At 40.2% G+C, this 15,984-nt stretch overlaps 2 protein-coding genes across 3 annotated transcripts in view; both read left to right on the top strand.

Moving 5' to 3' along the window:
• Positions 1 to 8,472: 8,472 nt before the first annotated feature.
• Positions 8,473 to 10,937, top strand: LOC138622190 (lysosomal membrane ascorbate-dependent ferrireductase CYB561A3-like). Its single transcript, XM_069700769.1, has 5 exons — positions 8,473 to 8,725; positions 9,945 to 10,153; positions 10,265 to 10,407; positions 10,481 to 10,634; positions 10,810 to 10,937. Exons 1-5 carry the CDS (start codon positions 8,539 to 8,541, stop codon positions 10,834 to 10,836), a joined length of 720 nt encoding a protein of 239 aa, XP_069556870.1. The 5' UTR covers positions 8,473 to 8,538; the 3' UTR covers positions 10,837 to 10,937.
• Positions 10,938 to 12,393: 1,456 nt separating this feature from the next.
• trappc13 (trafficking protein particle complex subunit 13) overlaps positions 12,394 to 15,984 on the top strand; it is a 12,767-nt gene continuing 9,176 nt past the window's right edge. For both annotated transcript variants that reach the window (XM_069700892.1, XM_069700893.1), the window contains exons 1-2: positions 12,394 to 12,516; positions 14,486 to 14,554. In XM_069700892.1, coding sequence (XP_069556993.1) covers positions 12,471 to 12,516; positions 14,486 to 14,554 — 115 coding nt within the window. In that variant the 5' untranslated portion in view covers positions 12,394 to 12,470. The remainder of the gene's footprint in view (positions 12,517 to 14,485; positions 14,555 to 15,984) is intronic.

Consider the following 15,984-nt stretch of genomic DNA (forward strand, 5'->3'; position numbering starts at 1 on the left):
ACGTTTTTGTTTTTGTTTTCCTCTTCCCCGCCTCCGTCGACAGTGTCGACGCCTTTCGCGATGCCTTAACGTTGAATGTGTCTTTTTTTTTTTTTTTTTTTTTAAAGGAAAAAAAAAAGAAAAGAAAATTGGAGTTGAAAGTGACATCAGTTTTAGGAGGAAAAAAAAATTAAAAAAAAAAAAAAAAAAAAAAAAAAAAAGCAGGACGGGACGACCCGGTTGAGTCCGAACGGTCAGCGGCGACGTGGCGTGCAGGTACGGATTGTTTTGTCTCGATAAGACTCAGACAAGATGAAGGAAACCTTTTCTGGATTTAAAAAAAAAAAAAAAAAAGAAGCTCAAATTGATGTCCACCCCCTCCGGGTCTGTCCCATGTACATATACACAGTATATACGCCCAGAGGAAGCCTCACAAGAGTGTAGATGTATATAAGCAGCTATATTAACAAACCAAAATCAATCTAGTGAGGTATGAAGGTTTTGAGGATATTTTTAAACTACATTATTTGTTTGTTTTTTTTGCCCATTTTCCTGCAGCTTATTATGTATAAATAAAAGAATTACAGAGTTATATATTGTTGCTGAAGAGCAATCGCTACAGTGCTGGCACTGCCATCTATTGACGGACATTGAGAATGCAGCCTGCATCAGTTTTCTAGTGACCCGATCCGCCCCTCTTTCATTCTCCCTCTTGACCTTTTTTCTTTTCTTTTTTTTTTTTAACACATTCAAAGCATTTTTCTTTCTTCTGAACTTCCTCTCCTTGAAGTAGCGAAGCACTTTCTAGTTTACTCTGTGACAGATCATGTGAGTGTACGTCTTCTTTTACAAAAAAAAAACCAAAACAAAACAAACAAAAAAAATATAATTTCTGTTTTTACATATTTCATCACAAAGTCCGAAACTGTTCAATTAACTTCCTCTTTTTACTTGTGTAAAAAAAAAAAAAAAAAAAAAACGTTGTTACCGTTAAACCTCTCCCCCTCTCTCCCCCAACACCTTTAGTTATTGTTAGCTTGTCATGGCTTTCAGATATAAAGAAAGAAAAAAATAAATAAATAAAATGATGCAAAATACATCGAAGCTGTTTTTATGTCAATTTCAAATAAAAAATGTTTTTGTACAGACGCTGGTTTGAAATGTTTGAAACGTTCGACGCTTTTTGTGGTTTGTTCACGGCAAGAAACAAAAAAAACAAAACAAAAACAAGAAAGAAAGCTCAACTTAATGATCCGCGAGTAAATGATGCACGAGGTGAAAGGAATGGAGGTGAACGTGCTTTTTTTTTTTTCTTTCTTTCTTACTTACATTCAGACTGCGTTAGAAACAAGTTCACCTTCCGCCCGCTGCATCAGTTTATTATACTGGACCGACTTTAAAAATTGGGCCGCAAAACCAAAATAGTTAAGGTTTCTCAGTTTTATAACCTTTTTTTTAATTTTTTTTTTTAAATTTTTTGTATTAAATTTCTGTTACTTAACAATGTTATGACACTCTGACCTCCGTAATCGGCAAAGCCGGCAGCGGACCCGCTCGTATCGAACCCTGCGTCGGGTAAATTCAGGACCTTTTTCTATATTTGTCTTCCCCCCCCCCCAAAAAAAAAAAGAAAAGAAGCTAAAATAGAATTTAAACTCTTTCACCCTCACACACACACACGAGGCCCTCGGTGACCTCGCAGATCCTTCTTATCGTAGATCCTTTTCCCCGGTTTTGGTCTTTTCCGCTGCTGACAAATGTAAATGGAGAACGCGGTCGTGGCTTATTTCAACCCGCGGTGACATTTTGAACGAGTAAACGGGGACCGCAGCAATTCATTCGTTGTAATCAGCTGCTCCTCACTGTGGAAAAAAAAACAACACATTATTTTCACAAGAAGAATTCTTTTTCAGGGGTCAGCTTTTCATGAAAACGTCGCCATCGCTGAGGAGAAGGATTTATTGTCCCGGCGGGAGCGCGTTTTATGTTGGAACTATCCCTTTAACGTGACCCGATATTTTCGCAGGAAAAACCCCGGTGTTTATTTGACGTCTTTCTTTATTCTCGTCACTGAGCTCCTGCGCTGTTTTCCGTCTGATGTCTTGTGTTCTGAAAAAGTCTTCACCCGTCGGCGTGGCAACGCGCGGCGTCCCGTTTGTTGGATGTTTTTCCCCGATCTCTTCCGGTTTCTTACTTTCACCAGAATTCGCACGCGACTGCCGTGTTTTGACTTCCCCCCTCTCCTGGGGTTTCCTGTCTCTGCTCGTCTCTTGTAATTGTCTCCCCGCTGAAACTTTCATGAAGATCGTCCCGAACGGGCCTCGGGTCGCGCCCCGGTCTGTTTATGGGCCCTTCGGTCTCTCCGGATACCGACGGGAGTTGCCTCTTCGCATGAAATCCATCATCATCCACACGAGAGGCAGCGCTAATAGAAAACTGCTCGTGAGAACTTGTTGTTTTTTTTTTGGTTTTTTGTTTTTTTGCAAAGTCTGTTGTTCATTTTTCTTCATAACACGTCTCGGGATCTCTAATTGAGATATATGGACATATCTACATATGAGGTTTTCACTGAAGAGCTGCCAGAGTAAAAGAGGAGCAGCTCGGAAAATGTCTCAACCGCCGTCCATCACAATGCAGGAGAGCTTTTAATGTCTGCGTGTCCCCCTCTTCGTCCCATTTGTTGTTGTTTGACTTCTTCTTTTTGACGGTTCCCCGATGTTTCGCTGGCGCCTTTTATTTCAACGTTCTTCCGGGCAGCGGGAAATATTCACATATTCGCAGTCGTAGCTGCACGGTGTTTCTTTTCTCAGCATTTAATTTTTTTTTTTTTATATATATATATAGTTTTTATCGCAGCTGAAAAATAGTGGCGGGTGACGCAACCGAAGAGAATCTGGGTTATCTCTGATTATGCACGTGGTAATATGGCCGCATGGTTTCACCAATCGGTGGGGGTTTATGACTGCAGAAATAGAGCTACTCTTTCTTCACGCCGATGCCCGTTCCCTCCACAGGAATTCAGCGCACACGCTGTCGACAATGCAGAACATCCGTCGTTATCTGGTTTAAAAACTTTTTTTTTTTTTTTATTTTTTTAAAAGAGATAATAATTCACATCCCCACAACTGCTGCACGTGTACTCTAGTTTTTGGATGTTTAACTACCAGAAAACGTTATTCTGCTTTTCATTTCGATCTCAAAAGGATATAAATTCAGAGAGTTTCACATAGAGTTAAAAGAAAATGTCTTAGAAAAATATGTTTCTCTACTAAAATATTCTGAACAGGTGCAAAAAAAAAAAAAAAAAAACCACGCTGGGTGTCAGATGCTCTTATCATCACCAGCGGCGTGAAATCAGTTGGAAAATACGGCAGGTAGTGACTGTGTGTATTACCGAGTGTAATTTAAGGGGACGTTTTGGCAGCTCTGCAAACAAAAAAACCCCCAAAAAATAAACCAAAAAATGATGTTGCCATCGCACCTGGCGTGCTGATAATTCGTGCACACGCCAGCTCAGGAGCATCGTTATCATAATTATATATTTTAACAGAGAGCAGGAAGTACAGCGGTGTGAAAAAGTGTTTGCCCCCTTCCTGATTTCCACTTTTTTTTTTTTTTTTTTTTTGCACGTCTGTCACTTAAATGTGTCAGATCATCAAACTAATTTAAATATTAGTCAAAGATAACACAAGTAAACGCAAAATGCAGTTTTTTAAATGAAGGTTTTTTTTAAAAATTATTATTAAGGGAGAAAAAAAAAAATCCAAACCCACACGGCCCTGTGTGAAAAAGTGTTTCCCTCCTGTTAAAACATAACTTAACTGTGGTTTATCACACCCGAGTTCAATTTCTCTAGCCACCCCCCCCCCCCCCCCGGGCCTGATTACTGCCACACCTGTTCTCAATCAAGAAATCACTTAAATAGGACCTGCCTGACAAAGTGAAGTCGACCAAAAGGTCCTCGAAAGCCAGACGTCATGCCGAGACCCAAAGAAATTCAGGAACAAATGAGAAAGAAAGTAATTGAGATCTTATCAGTCTGGAAAAGGTTCTAAAGCCATTTCTAAAGCTTCGGGACTCCAGCGAACCACAGTGAGAGCCATTATCCACAAATGGAGAAAACACGGAACGGCGGTGAACCTTCCCGGGAGCGGCCGGACTCATCCGAGAGGTCACAAAAGACCCCGCGACAACATCCGAAGAACTGCAGGCCTCACTTGCCTCAGTAAAGGTCAGTGTTCATGACTCCACCGTAAGAAAGAGACTCGGCAAAAATGGCCCGCATGGCAGAGTTTCAAGACCAAAACCACCGCTGAGCAAAAAGAACATTTAAGGCTCGTCTCATTTTTGCCAGAAAACATCTTGATGATCCCCGAGACTTTTGGGAAAATACTCCGTGGACTGACGAGACAAAAGTTGGAACTTTTTGGAAGGCGTGTGTCCCGTTACGTCTGGCGTAAAAGTAACACCGCATTTCAGAAAAAGAACATCACGCCGACAGTAAAATACGGTGGCGGTAGTGTGACGGTCTGGGGCTGGTTTGCTGCTTCAGGACCTGGAAGACTCGCTGTGATAAATGGAACCACGATTTCTACCGCCTACCAAAAAAAAAAACCCTGAAGGAGAACGTCCGGCCGTCTGTTCGTGACCTCGAGCTGAAGCCAACTCGGGTTCTGCAGCGGGACGATGATCCAAAACACACCAGCGAGTCCACCTCTGAATGGATGAAGAAAAACCAAATGAAGACTTTGGAGTGGCCTAGTCAAAGTCCTGACCTGAATCCTATCGAGATGCCGCGGCGTGACCTTAAAAAGGAGGTCGGTGCTGGAAAACCCTCCAACGTGGCTGAATTACAACAACTCTGCAAAGATGAGGGTGCCAACATTCCTCCACGGCTGTAAAAAGACTCATTACAAGTTATCGCAAACGCTTGATTGCAGTTGTTGCTGCTGAGGGTGGCCCAACCAGTTATTAGGTTTAGGGAGCAAAACACTTTTTCACACGGGGCCATGTGGGTTTGGATTTTTTTTTTTCCCTTAATAATAATAAAATTAAAAAAAACTTCATTTAAAAACTGCGTTTTGTGTTTACTTGTGTTATCTTTGATGAATATTTAAATTTGTTTGATGATCTGAAACATTTAAGTGTGACAAACATGCAAAAAAAAAAAAACATAAAAAATCAGGAAGTGGGTAAACACTTTTTCACACCACTGTACATAGGAGGGAAAAGCAGAAGTGAGATGATTAAGTAATAAACTGGGAAGACGGCTGCATTATTGCCACTTTACCATCGGTGAATTAGCAGGTGAGAGTTCAGATGCTCAACTTTTGTTTTGTTTAACTAATTTGTGTTCAAATGCATTTATTTGCATGTTCTTCCTCATATGCAGAAAGGAAAATAACTTATTTTGTTCTCTTTAAATACTTGCAGAATATATGCTTAAAATGGCTTTAACAAAATGTGCATAATTAAATGCAAATCTTTTGTTTTTGTTTTTGTGCTGAAATTAAGCCTTGATATGTTCACCGGAGTGGAAAAGTTGATTGCGTTTCATTGATAATGTCCGAGGTTGTACTCCAAAACAGAAAATGCAAGAATTGAAAAGCTTTATTTGTCACACCCTCAGTGATTTTTCCAAAGTGAAACGTAAAAGCAGCTTAAAATGCTGCTGTGCAATGAAGAATGAGAAGTAGAAAGATGGTAAAAAGGAATTGGAAAAGTCAAATTGAAGGAAATAAATTTAGTCATTGTATAAAAGCGCCGATTGGCCCAAAAAGTTGGGTTTTGAAAAACACAATATGTACATTTTAATCCAGGTCAAAAGGAATACGTCTTTTTCTATTTCGAAATCACAGTTGCAGATCTGCAGTCCCGACCAATCAGAACTCTCGCATCAGTCAGAACCTACGCGTGGAACGTCGAAGGAGCTTCCGGGTGTTCGTTCCGTCTCCTCCCGATCTGTTGATTCGATTTAATTCGATTCAGTTTCATTTATATAGCGCCAAATCGCAACGCGGGATATTTCACGGCACTTAACACGTTAAAAGTCCTTACAGCAGAACTTTACAACATTATACGGAGAAACCCCAACAATTCGACAGGTCCCACATGAGCCGGGAGGCAAAAACTCCTCTTTAAAGAGGTGGGGGGGGGGGGGGGAACCTCCGACGGCAGAGGGAAAGAAAAAGGGAAAAGAGAGTAAAAAACAAAACAAAACATGAAGTTAATGAAATGTAACGGTGAGATATGAGTGTACGGAGGGTGAAAGAGCTGGGCCCGTAACGAGGTCCCCCGGCTGCCTCGGCCTACGACGGCGCGACTAAGGGACGGTTCAGCGACGGAGATAAAGATTTCGCCGGCGCTTCCCCGGGGTGCGTGTCGGCCGGCGAGGCGGCCTCTCGGACCCGGGAAGCCCCCTGCGCGTTCCGGACGACCTCCTTCCCTCGGTGCACCAACGAATGCCAGGACTCTTGCGCGCGTGTGTGTGTGTGTGTGTGTGTGTGTGTGTGTGTGTGTGCGCGCGCAGTGCAGGAATTTTGATCGCACCCCATTGTTCGGCGCTGACCTGAAATAACTTCCAGTACGTGAACACATCACCTGCCAAAATATTTGCAGCTTTGGGTTTTTAGGTGTTTTTTCCCACACTCAACAAACACTCATTCTTCTGTCCCGCAGCGGTATGGCAGTGCTTAGTAAAGAGAGAAACATTTTTGTGTCGACTTATTTTGAAGATCCTTTACGTCCCGTGGCTACGCCTCTTCCCGCACGTAGCCGAGGTAGGCGACCGCTTGTCTCGACCGCCCGCTGTTCCTTTTTCCTTTTTACGACGGCAAGATATCCTCACGAAGTATCGGCCGTTGCGCAGCAGCACGTGTGCAACTGGGACGTGCTGCGTCGTCATAAAAAAAAAACGAAAGCGCAGCACGCTGCCCCCCCCCCGCACACTACGAAATACGAGCCGATGTAGCCGGACATCCCGGTGCTTTCGGCGTGTTTTACGTTTAACATACTACGCGCTGGGACATACTAAATGCTTTTTCTGGCGTACTGGATAAGTATGTTGGTGCGGATGTTGAAACGCAGGGTCAATTTCTGTCTGTGTTGGCGCAGGATAACGACGACGAAAGCGTTCGCTCCCATACAAAACCTAGAAAACAACGCGGCACCGCGACGTGCAGAGGAACACCTCTGCCTATCTATTCGTTTACTGCGCGCACACATACGAATACATTAAAAAGGTTATTTTTGATTGTCCAAATTAACTGTAGAAAGTGTTCAAAATATAGAATTCGTTGTGCTCTTCTTTCAACATTTTATAAAGAAACTTGGGTAAAACAAGTTGTAAAAGTCTCTGCCGTATTTTATTAACAAACCATCATCAGGTTTAATAGATTGCTAGGTTTGTTACGCCATTTCTTTCATATAACTCGGTTAATCCACATTAAGGAGCCAAAAGTGAGTTACGAAACCTGAAATCCGTTTTGGATTTTATAACCTTTTCTTTTTTCTTTTTTCTTTTTTGACCAATTCACTTCAATGAGCAGGTTAATGCAACAAAAAAAAAATGTAATCCTTTTGTTCGTCGCAACTCACCAAAAGAAACAAACAGATGTGGTCTCTCGGTAAAAACCGTCCAACCCGTCACTGCCAGGCTTGTTTATCTCCAGAAACCACGCAGACTGCTTCAATGAACTGGATATAAAATTGGAAAGCAGAGCACCGGGGGAACTTTGAGCAGAAAGAGCAGAAAGGGGGAAAGGTTCGCATGAGGGAGAGGAGAACTCGACTGGTGAGTACCAATCATGTTTGTACTGATTTTTGTTGTTGTTTGTGTGTGTGTATTGAAGAGCGGTAGAATATTTTATGTTCTGTTCTTCCAATTTTGACATCAGGCTGCTGCTTGTGCTTGACTTGAGCATTCAAATTTCATGCCTAATTTCATATTATGAGTTTTAGCGCCATAGTTTCTTCATTCAAAACGTGGTCAGCTTTATTTCTCACTTACATCTCCTTCTTAATAAATATTTCAGAACAAAGTGTTGATCACAAATGCTCTGAAAGTACATGAAGAGACAATAAATTTCAAATTTTTTTTTTCTGTAATTCTGACGTACTGATGCACCCTGGGAAAAAAAAAACAACAACAACCTCATACTGCACTTAGAGTATGAAATATTTCATTCGTTTCAAGTAGATAAGAGAGTAATTTACAGAACTTTCATTTGATTTTCAACATTTGGGGCTTTTACAGTGTTTGAATTGTTCAATAGTACATAGCTGCAACAGTAAATTATTATTTATCCATCAGTAAAACTAATAATAATCATGAAACTGGCCGTATATTTAATTCCATAGCTCAAGTCCATTTCAATAATGCTTTACAAAACTTTTTTGTTTTACGTTTTTCTGCAATCTGGAGCTTCAGACTCCTTTTTTTTATTATTCTTTTTTCTTTTTTTTTTCTTCTTTTTTTACCACATAGTCATAAACTTGTTTTTACATTCAAAAATAACTTTGGTTTCCGTCCTCCGTCCCGCCTCTGTCTCCCTCGCAGGGATGAGGCCGTCAGTGTACTTCTACCTGACCTTCGGGCTGGGTCTGTGCCTCAGCCTGCTCTGCGTGCTCTTCGTGAGCTGCTGGAACACGAAGTGGCGCGGCGGCTTCTCCTGGAACGGCTCGGCTCTCGAGTCCAACTGGCACGCGGTGCTCATGGTGTGCGGGCTGGCCGTCATGTACGGCAACGGTAAGCGGTGACGTCAGCCCCTTCACACCACTTTATTAGGTACACGTATCTGGAAACTGAAGGCTCTGATGAACTATAAATCCTGAAGTTTGTCATGTTTTTTTTCCTTCGTTGTTGTTTAAACTACAAGCAGGTGTTTGATTCGACTTGAACTCGTCGGGTGTTTCTGTTATTTAGTCCACTCTTATTGGTGTAAATGGGATGGGGGGGAAAAAAACCAAACTAAAATAGGTTTCAGCTTTCCTCTAATATAATGTAATCAGACCGGTTGCTGTACATCCTACCACGATATCTTAAAAGGGGAAATAAACTGGGTTGCCGTCATTCATACGTACAGAACATATGCCGTTATACAATGCAATATAATAACAAGTTAAGAACTGCCGAACAGGCTTTTTTTTTTTTTTAAAGAACATTAATAATAATATCCTTGCATTATTAATAGGGCCTTTGCAAAACTTTGGCCCTCAATATTGACCTAAAGGGGCCCTCCCTTAACGTTACATGTGAAGATCTGCACACAGTCACAAGAAACATTTAAAAACAGTTATTTAAAGTCGTCTGTGGCTCTGGGAGGATCTTAAAGTCTGAGAAGATGACACTGGTAATCTCTGTTTTCTTAGATTAGGTTTGAGATGTAAATTAGTCCTTTTATAAGTATTCATTTATGCAAATTTGAGGCATTTAATGTATCAAAAGATGACTTTGTGTTTCTTTATAGAAGTTTTTAGGACCCAGTGTTTGTGGAGCTTGACCCACACTAAAAGTCAATATATTGATTTGGACTTTTCATAATCAATTCCTTTGAGCTCCTTTTAGAGCTGGTGACAAATAATTGAAAAAAAAAAATGCTTATGAACAGGTGTTTTTTTTTTTTGTACAACTTGTGTGTGCAAGTTTTGAACTCCTCCCACACAGTGAGTGGATACAGGGGTGCATTAATACAGACTGCAAACATAATGTACAGAAAAATATTTATTTAAAAAGAGAGTTCCAGAAATTGATCCAGATTTTGTTTCGCAACATTAAAAAAAAAAAAAAGGTAATGTCGAAATGATAATTTGTTACTGCTGACTGAGCCTGGACTATTTTATCCATCAGTTATCAAAACGAATGGATTTTGTAATTATTATATATTGCAAATACACCCAATGACGTGACTCCATTTTATTTCTAAAGTGATAATAATAGAAAATCAATGCTGTGTTTTTTTCTGCAGCGGCCATCGTGTTTCGCATCCCTTTCACCTGGAAGCAGAATAAGTACACTTTGAAGCTGGTGCACGCCGGACTCATGCTGTCCGCTCTGTTCCTGTCCGTCCTGGGCATGTGTGCCATCTTTGACTATCACAAAGGTCTCCAAATCCCTCACATGTACTCTCTGCACAGCTGGGTGGGCATCTGCGCCATCGTCCTGTTTGCATTCCAGGTGTGAATATTTACTCAGATGTAACAATATTAATATTATCAACTCTATGTAAGAAACTGTAAGGATCACTCGCCCTCTTTTTGTTAATTGTCCCCGTCCCTGAATGGACAGTGGGTCCTCGGCCTGATCGGCTTCATCCTGCCTTGTTCTCCGAGGTGGTTCCGCAGCTGCCTGAAACCCGTCCACATCTGGTTGGGAAAAGTCATCCTCATGCTCAGTCTGGCGTCCTGCATCAGCGGCATCAACGAGAAACTGTGAGTGCTCCCGACAAAATCACACATGAACAATATTATAATGCCAAATTATTATAATTTTTTTCTGTTGTAGTCACGAGGGCCCTGACGACGCTTACACCTTGCTGCCTATGGAGGCAGTGTTTGCAAATGTCCTCGGTATCCTCATTATGATTTTTATGATGGTTGTCTATGGGATTTTATCCAAAAAGCAATGGATGCGGCCAGAAATGGATGACGCTAGTATTGTGAGTATGATTAAATCATAACAATCGTCGGTGTCTGTTTGGGTTAAATAATACAGATGAGATGTTAGTGGAATTAAATGTGTCATTTTATTGCCAGCATTCATTCATGTTCATTCTGTATGTGTATTTTAACTTTCTAAATGTGATAATAATCTAAATGTCATTTCAATTTCAGCCTCTGCTCAGTGAGAGCAGGACATGAAAACCGTGGCGCTGAGAGTCTGGAGTCGATAGGTGCTTTTATTTCAGCAAGATAATAAATTGTGGTGCTTTCAATGTTTACAAAGGATAAAAAAAAAAATTGGACTGATTCCTCCCCATGTTGTTTTAATGTTGGGTGATGGCTGGTTGAAACTGTTAGGAAAATAAAATCTCTGTAATTCTAATTTCTTACATTTTTCTTGTGTGTTAATTGTTCTTGTACTTCACAGAAATAAAGGAAAATTGATTTTGAAATACGTTTCTTACATTTCTTTTGACCTGAACTGTTGAGGCAGGATTTGATTGACGTCAAATAAAACTAAATACAGTTGCACCTGCTTGAACTTTCCTGAGTCCTTGCTCCACCAGCAAAGCGCCTTTAGGAATTTCAGTGTTATTGTTCAATAACATTTCCCCTCGGGGATTAATAAAGTAACTACCTAACCTAACCTAACCTAACCTAACCATTGTGTTCTCAAACTGATGAACTGAAGCTGCAGTGTTGAGGGTATTGCCTCGTGTCACCACTAGATGTCAGTGGAGTGCAACATTAATTATTGAGGATTATTCAGTGGCGGTGTGAAGTGCAGAAAATATGCAGTGATGGATGTACATTAAATTCCAAGAACAAAAAGGACAGTAACATGCATCATAGGTTAGGTTAGGTTCGGTAGTTACTTTATTAATCCCCGAGGGGACATTTTTTTTTCGCTACAGCAGCATACAGGAAGCAATAGATAATAATAGAATAATAGAAAGCAATAAAATAGCAGTAAAATGGCAGTAAAAATATAAAATATAAAATGCACAGTATATACAGTACAGTATATATATCTATATATCTGATATACAAACAACCAAGAAACACAGTCAACAGTGTTATTGTTGTGTGATGGATTTTGCCAGAGGTGAGTTATTGTACAGACTAATTTCGGTCGGCAGGAATGATCTCCTGTATCAGGAATGATCTCCTGTATCTGTCCTTGTGACAGCGGAGCTGGAGGAACCTTTTAGAGAAAGTGCTCCGCTGTCCCTGCAGCAGGTGGTGGAGAGGGTGGTCAGGATTATCCAATATGGATAACAGTTTCCTCAGCGTCCTCCTCTCCACCACCTTTTCCAGGCTGTCCAGTTTGTAGCCGACGATGGAGCCGGCCTTCTTAACCAGCTTGTTAAGTCTGTTGGTGTCATATGCATGTTAAATGAAATTACTTTCATACACGAGCCAGGAAAAGAAAAGAAAAGGAAAGAAAAGAAAGGAAAAGAAAAGGAAAGAAAAGGAAAGGAAAGGAAAGGAAAGAAAGGAAAAGGAAAGAAAAGAAAAGAAAAGGAAAGGAAAGGAAAGAAAAGGAAAGAAAAGGAAAGGAAAGGAAAGGAAAGGAAAGGAAAGGAAAGGAAAGGAAAGGAAAGGAAAGGAAAGAAAAGAAAAGTCTTTGTTATTGTAACTCCCACTCCGGACGCTAGATGGCAGTACCACATCTAGAGGGGGGGAGGAGGGGGGCTTGCAGTCTGTCCAAATTAAATGACGAAGAAGAAACGGACTTCCTGTAAGTTCAAAGTTCAGTGCGCCGGCCTGTCACAACACCCAGCTAGCACAGTGGCTAACATCACCCTGATCAAACAGTTTCCTCCGCCACAATGGACGTAAATCAGGCGAAACAGGAACATCTACTCGCGTTAAAAGGTATTTATCTGCCGTCCGCTCAGATATTCTGTCTTCAGCGGTTATTTTTTAGGGGCGTGAAAAACAAATGTTGTCATTGGTGGCCGCTGTTAGCTGCTAGCAGCTAACTAGCTCAGACAGCATCGGGACGTTTTCACTTAAAAGAACAATAAACGCGGCTGCTGGCTTTTACACGTTTGTAAATATGAGCAGCAAAAATGTACCTAAAGTATTGTAAGTGTGAAGACTTTTCATTTATTCCGTGAGTGTATTTAATTCACTGCTTGGCCTGACTAGAAATCAGCACTGGGAAGTAACTAAATACATTTACTCGAGTACTGGTACAACCTGGAGCTACTTTCTGTTTGATGGTACTTTACATTTATTAAGACATATTTGGTTTCTTTTCACGTGGAAGATTTGACGCAATCTTTTAAAAATTCGACACGTTTGTAAAAAGATAATGAGAGTTTAGTAATACACTTTATTTACCATATTGTGTGTGTGTGTGTGTGTGTGTGTGTGTGTGTGTGAGAGATATAGTGTGTGTGTGTGTGTGTGTGTGTGTGTGTGAGATATATTGTGTGTGTGTGTGTGTGTGTGTGTGTGTGATATATTGTGTGTGTGTGTGTGTGTGTGTGTGTGTGTGTGTGTGTGATATAGAGATTGTGTGTGATATATTTGTGTGTGTGTGTGTGTGTGTGTGTGATATATATTGTGTGTATGTGTGTGATATAATGTGTGTGTGTGATATATATTGTGTGTGTGTGTGATATATTGTGTGTGTGTGATATATATTGTGTGTGTGTGTGTGTGATATATTGTGTGTGTGTGATATATTGTGTGTGTGTGTGTGTGTGTGTGATATATTGTGTGTGTGTGTGTGTGTGTGTGTGTGTGTGTGTGATATATTGTGTGTGTGTGTGTGTGATATATATATTGTGTGTGTGTGTGATATATTGTGTGTGTGATATATATTGTGTGTGTGATATATTGTGTATGTGTGATATATATTGTGTGTGATATATTGTGTGTGTGTGTGATATATTGTGTGTGTGTGATATATATTGTGTGTGTGTGTGTGTGTGATATATTGTGTGTGTGTGTGATATATTGTGTGTGTGTGTGTGTGTGTGTGTGTGTGTGTGTGTGTGTGTGTGTGAGATATATTGTGTGTGTGTGTGATATATTGTGTGTGTGTGTGATATATTGTGTGTGTGTGTGATATATTGTGTGTGTGTGTGTGTGTGTGTGTGTGTGTGTGTGTGTGTAAATGTCAATGGTATATTACAGTAAAATAAATAGACTTCATCCCTCTGCCTGATCTTTTTACCATTCAGATTTGATGTTGTTTATTTAGGTTAAAAAGTAGAAGTTTCTCAACTCTTTCAAGGAATATAAAATATACCAAATGTCAAAATCACCAAATTTAGAGATGCGTCTCCACAAGTTGTTCTGACCGCACATCACACTTTAAAAAAAAAATAAGGCTCGGGTGCACAGACGTAATAGTAATTTGAGGTGACGTCGACCTGTTGGAGATCAGGAGCAAAATTGTGGCGTATTTAAGAAGCTTTAACGTCTAGTAAACCATGTGACTGAATAAAAAAAAAAAAACTAATTTTGTTTTTAAAGCTGTTTTAAATTGCTGCTCTGTATTTGATAATCCACCTAAAAATGAAATCCTTTTTTTTTTTTCTTCTTCTTCACAATAACACATTTTTTTAACCGTCTTAGTTTGGTTTGTTTCGTCCGCATGAGTACACAGAATGAATGTGTGTTTTTTTTTTTTTTTTAAACTTCTTTATTCATTTTGCCGTATGTCTTACTTTGTGATCTCTGATTTTCATAAGGAGCTGAATATATATATATATATATACGTTTTTTTTTTTTTTTAATATATTTATCTAGGCCAAGTTAAGAAAATAATCAGCAGATCAATGCAGCCCTTTTCTAGATGGTCAGTAATCAGTGCCGCTTTACTTCACAGTGATGCGGTTAACGAAACCGACTCTCTTCACGAACTTGCCGGTGACGTGCGAAGATCGAGATCTGCCAGGTGAGTCCAAAAACACAAACGCTTTTCAGCTGTGTGGAAGAAGTTCACAGTTTTTACCACAGAATAAAGCCGGAGAGTTCGGAGATTCCCGAGTAGAAACTCAGTAAAATAATAATAAAAAAAAGGTCTCTGTTCCTTTTAGAGCCTGAACGATATATCTGCAAGTAGATTTTATCAGCTGATACATCGGCATTGGCAGATACTGGTATTTCTATTTCTGTCTGTTTCAATATATAATATAATGTCCTGTTTCAGTGCGCTGATGTCAGTGGGGACAATAAACTGTTAAATATTTTGCCTCTATTAAGTCTCAGAAGTGTTTGATCACTTGATTGATTGTATTATCTGACATATAGATACAGGAGCATTTAAAACAAATATTTTGGATATCCGCCCCAAAAATCCAGCATCGGTCGGGTTCTACTTCCACTTTAATATCTTTTTTTTAAAATTATTATTATTATTATTTATTTACACGCTCCCACGACAACAACCCGAGAGGTTCCTTTCTGGCGGAGAACCGCACCGAGCGGCGCGCCGGTAACTGAACTCCTCCTAATCCATAAATCACGCTGACACTTCCAGGTGGGGTCTCTATTCACATAAGTAGCGGCGAGGTGAAAGCGCACCTCGAAGCGCCCTCGGGACGAATTAGCCGCGTTTGACGTGAGCGATATTTAAAACAAATTTCCCCCGTCGGGTTTCCTTTAACTCCTCCGCTGGTAGTTAAATGTTACATATCGATCCAGTCGTAGGTGTTAATAACGGATGCGCCTGAAGGCGTCGCAGTGGAACGAGCGGGATTATCAATCGGACGCACCCGTCGGATGTGTGCGGCCGAGTTGATTCGACGGAATGAGAAATTTGAACCCAATGAGAAAAAAAAAAAACATTTCTGTTTCGGTTCGCTTTGAAATCGGATCTTCAAAGGAGGAAAGTGTCAGCGGTTCTCAACCGGTGGGTCGTGACCCTGAAGTTGGTTGCGGGGCCATTTTTGAGTGGGTGTTTGTGTGTGTAGAAAAAAAAAAAGAAAGAAAGAAATCGGTGGTAAAAAAAGAAGAAAAGTTCTAAGTTATATTTTTGAAGTGACTTTTTATTTCATACAGTTCAATTTTGACTCCTGAAGCTGAATCAGCTTCCACCGCAGTGAAAGGTCAAATGTAAATAAATACAGAACGCGATGGTTCGCAAATCACGTAAACCCGTATTTAATTGAAAAAAACCCGACGACAACACACCGAAAACCAAAAAATTGTTTGTTTTACACAAACTATTTGCTCATTTTGAATTTAATACCAGCAACACGTTTTCAATTAAATGTTGTTTTTTTTTTACATTTTACACAGCGTCCCAACTTTTTGGGAAACGGGGTTGTAAATCTGCCATTATGTTTCATTGGTTGTTGTTGTTTTTTTGTTGTTTTTTTGCCC

This window comes from Brachyistius frenatus, unplaced genomic scaffold (genome assembly GCF_029030835.1).
Source record: "Brachyistius frenatus isolate BFR_SWC_R1_liver_20210118 unplaced genomic scaffold, ASM2903083v1 Contig_35, whole genome shotgun sequence".
Lineage (NCBI taxonomy): Eukaryota > Metazoa > Chordata > Actinopteri > Embiotocidae > Brachyistius > Brachyistius frenatus.

Coding starts and splice junctions, on each gene's coding strand:
- LOC138622190 (XM_069700769.1), top strand. CDS start 8,539: ATGAGGCCGTCAGTGTACTTCTACCTGACCTTCGGGCTGGGTCTGTGC. Junction 10,408..10,480: donor AGCGGCATCAACGAGAAACT/GTGAGTGCTCCC, acceptor TTTCTGTTGTAG/TCACGAGGGCCCTGACGACG. Junction 10,635..10,809: donor AAATGGATGACGCTAGTATT/GTGAGTATGATT, acceptor TTTCAATTTCAG/CCTCTGCTCAGTGAGAGCAG.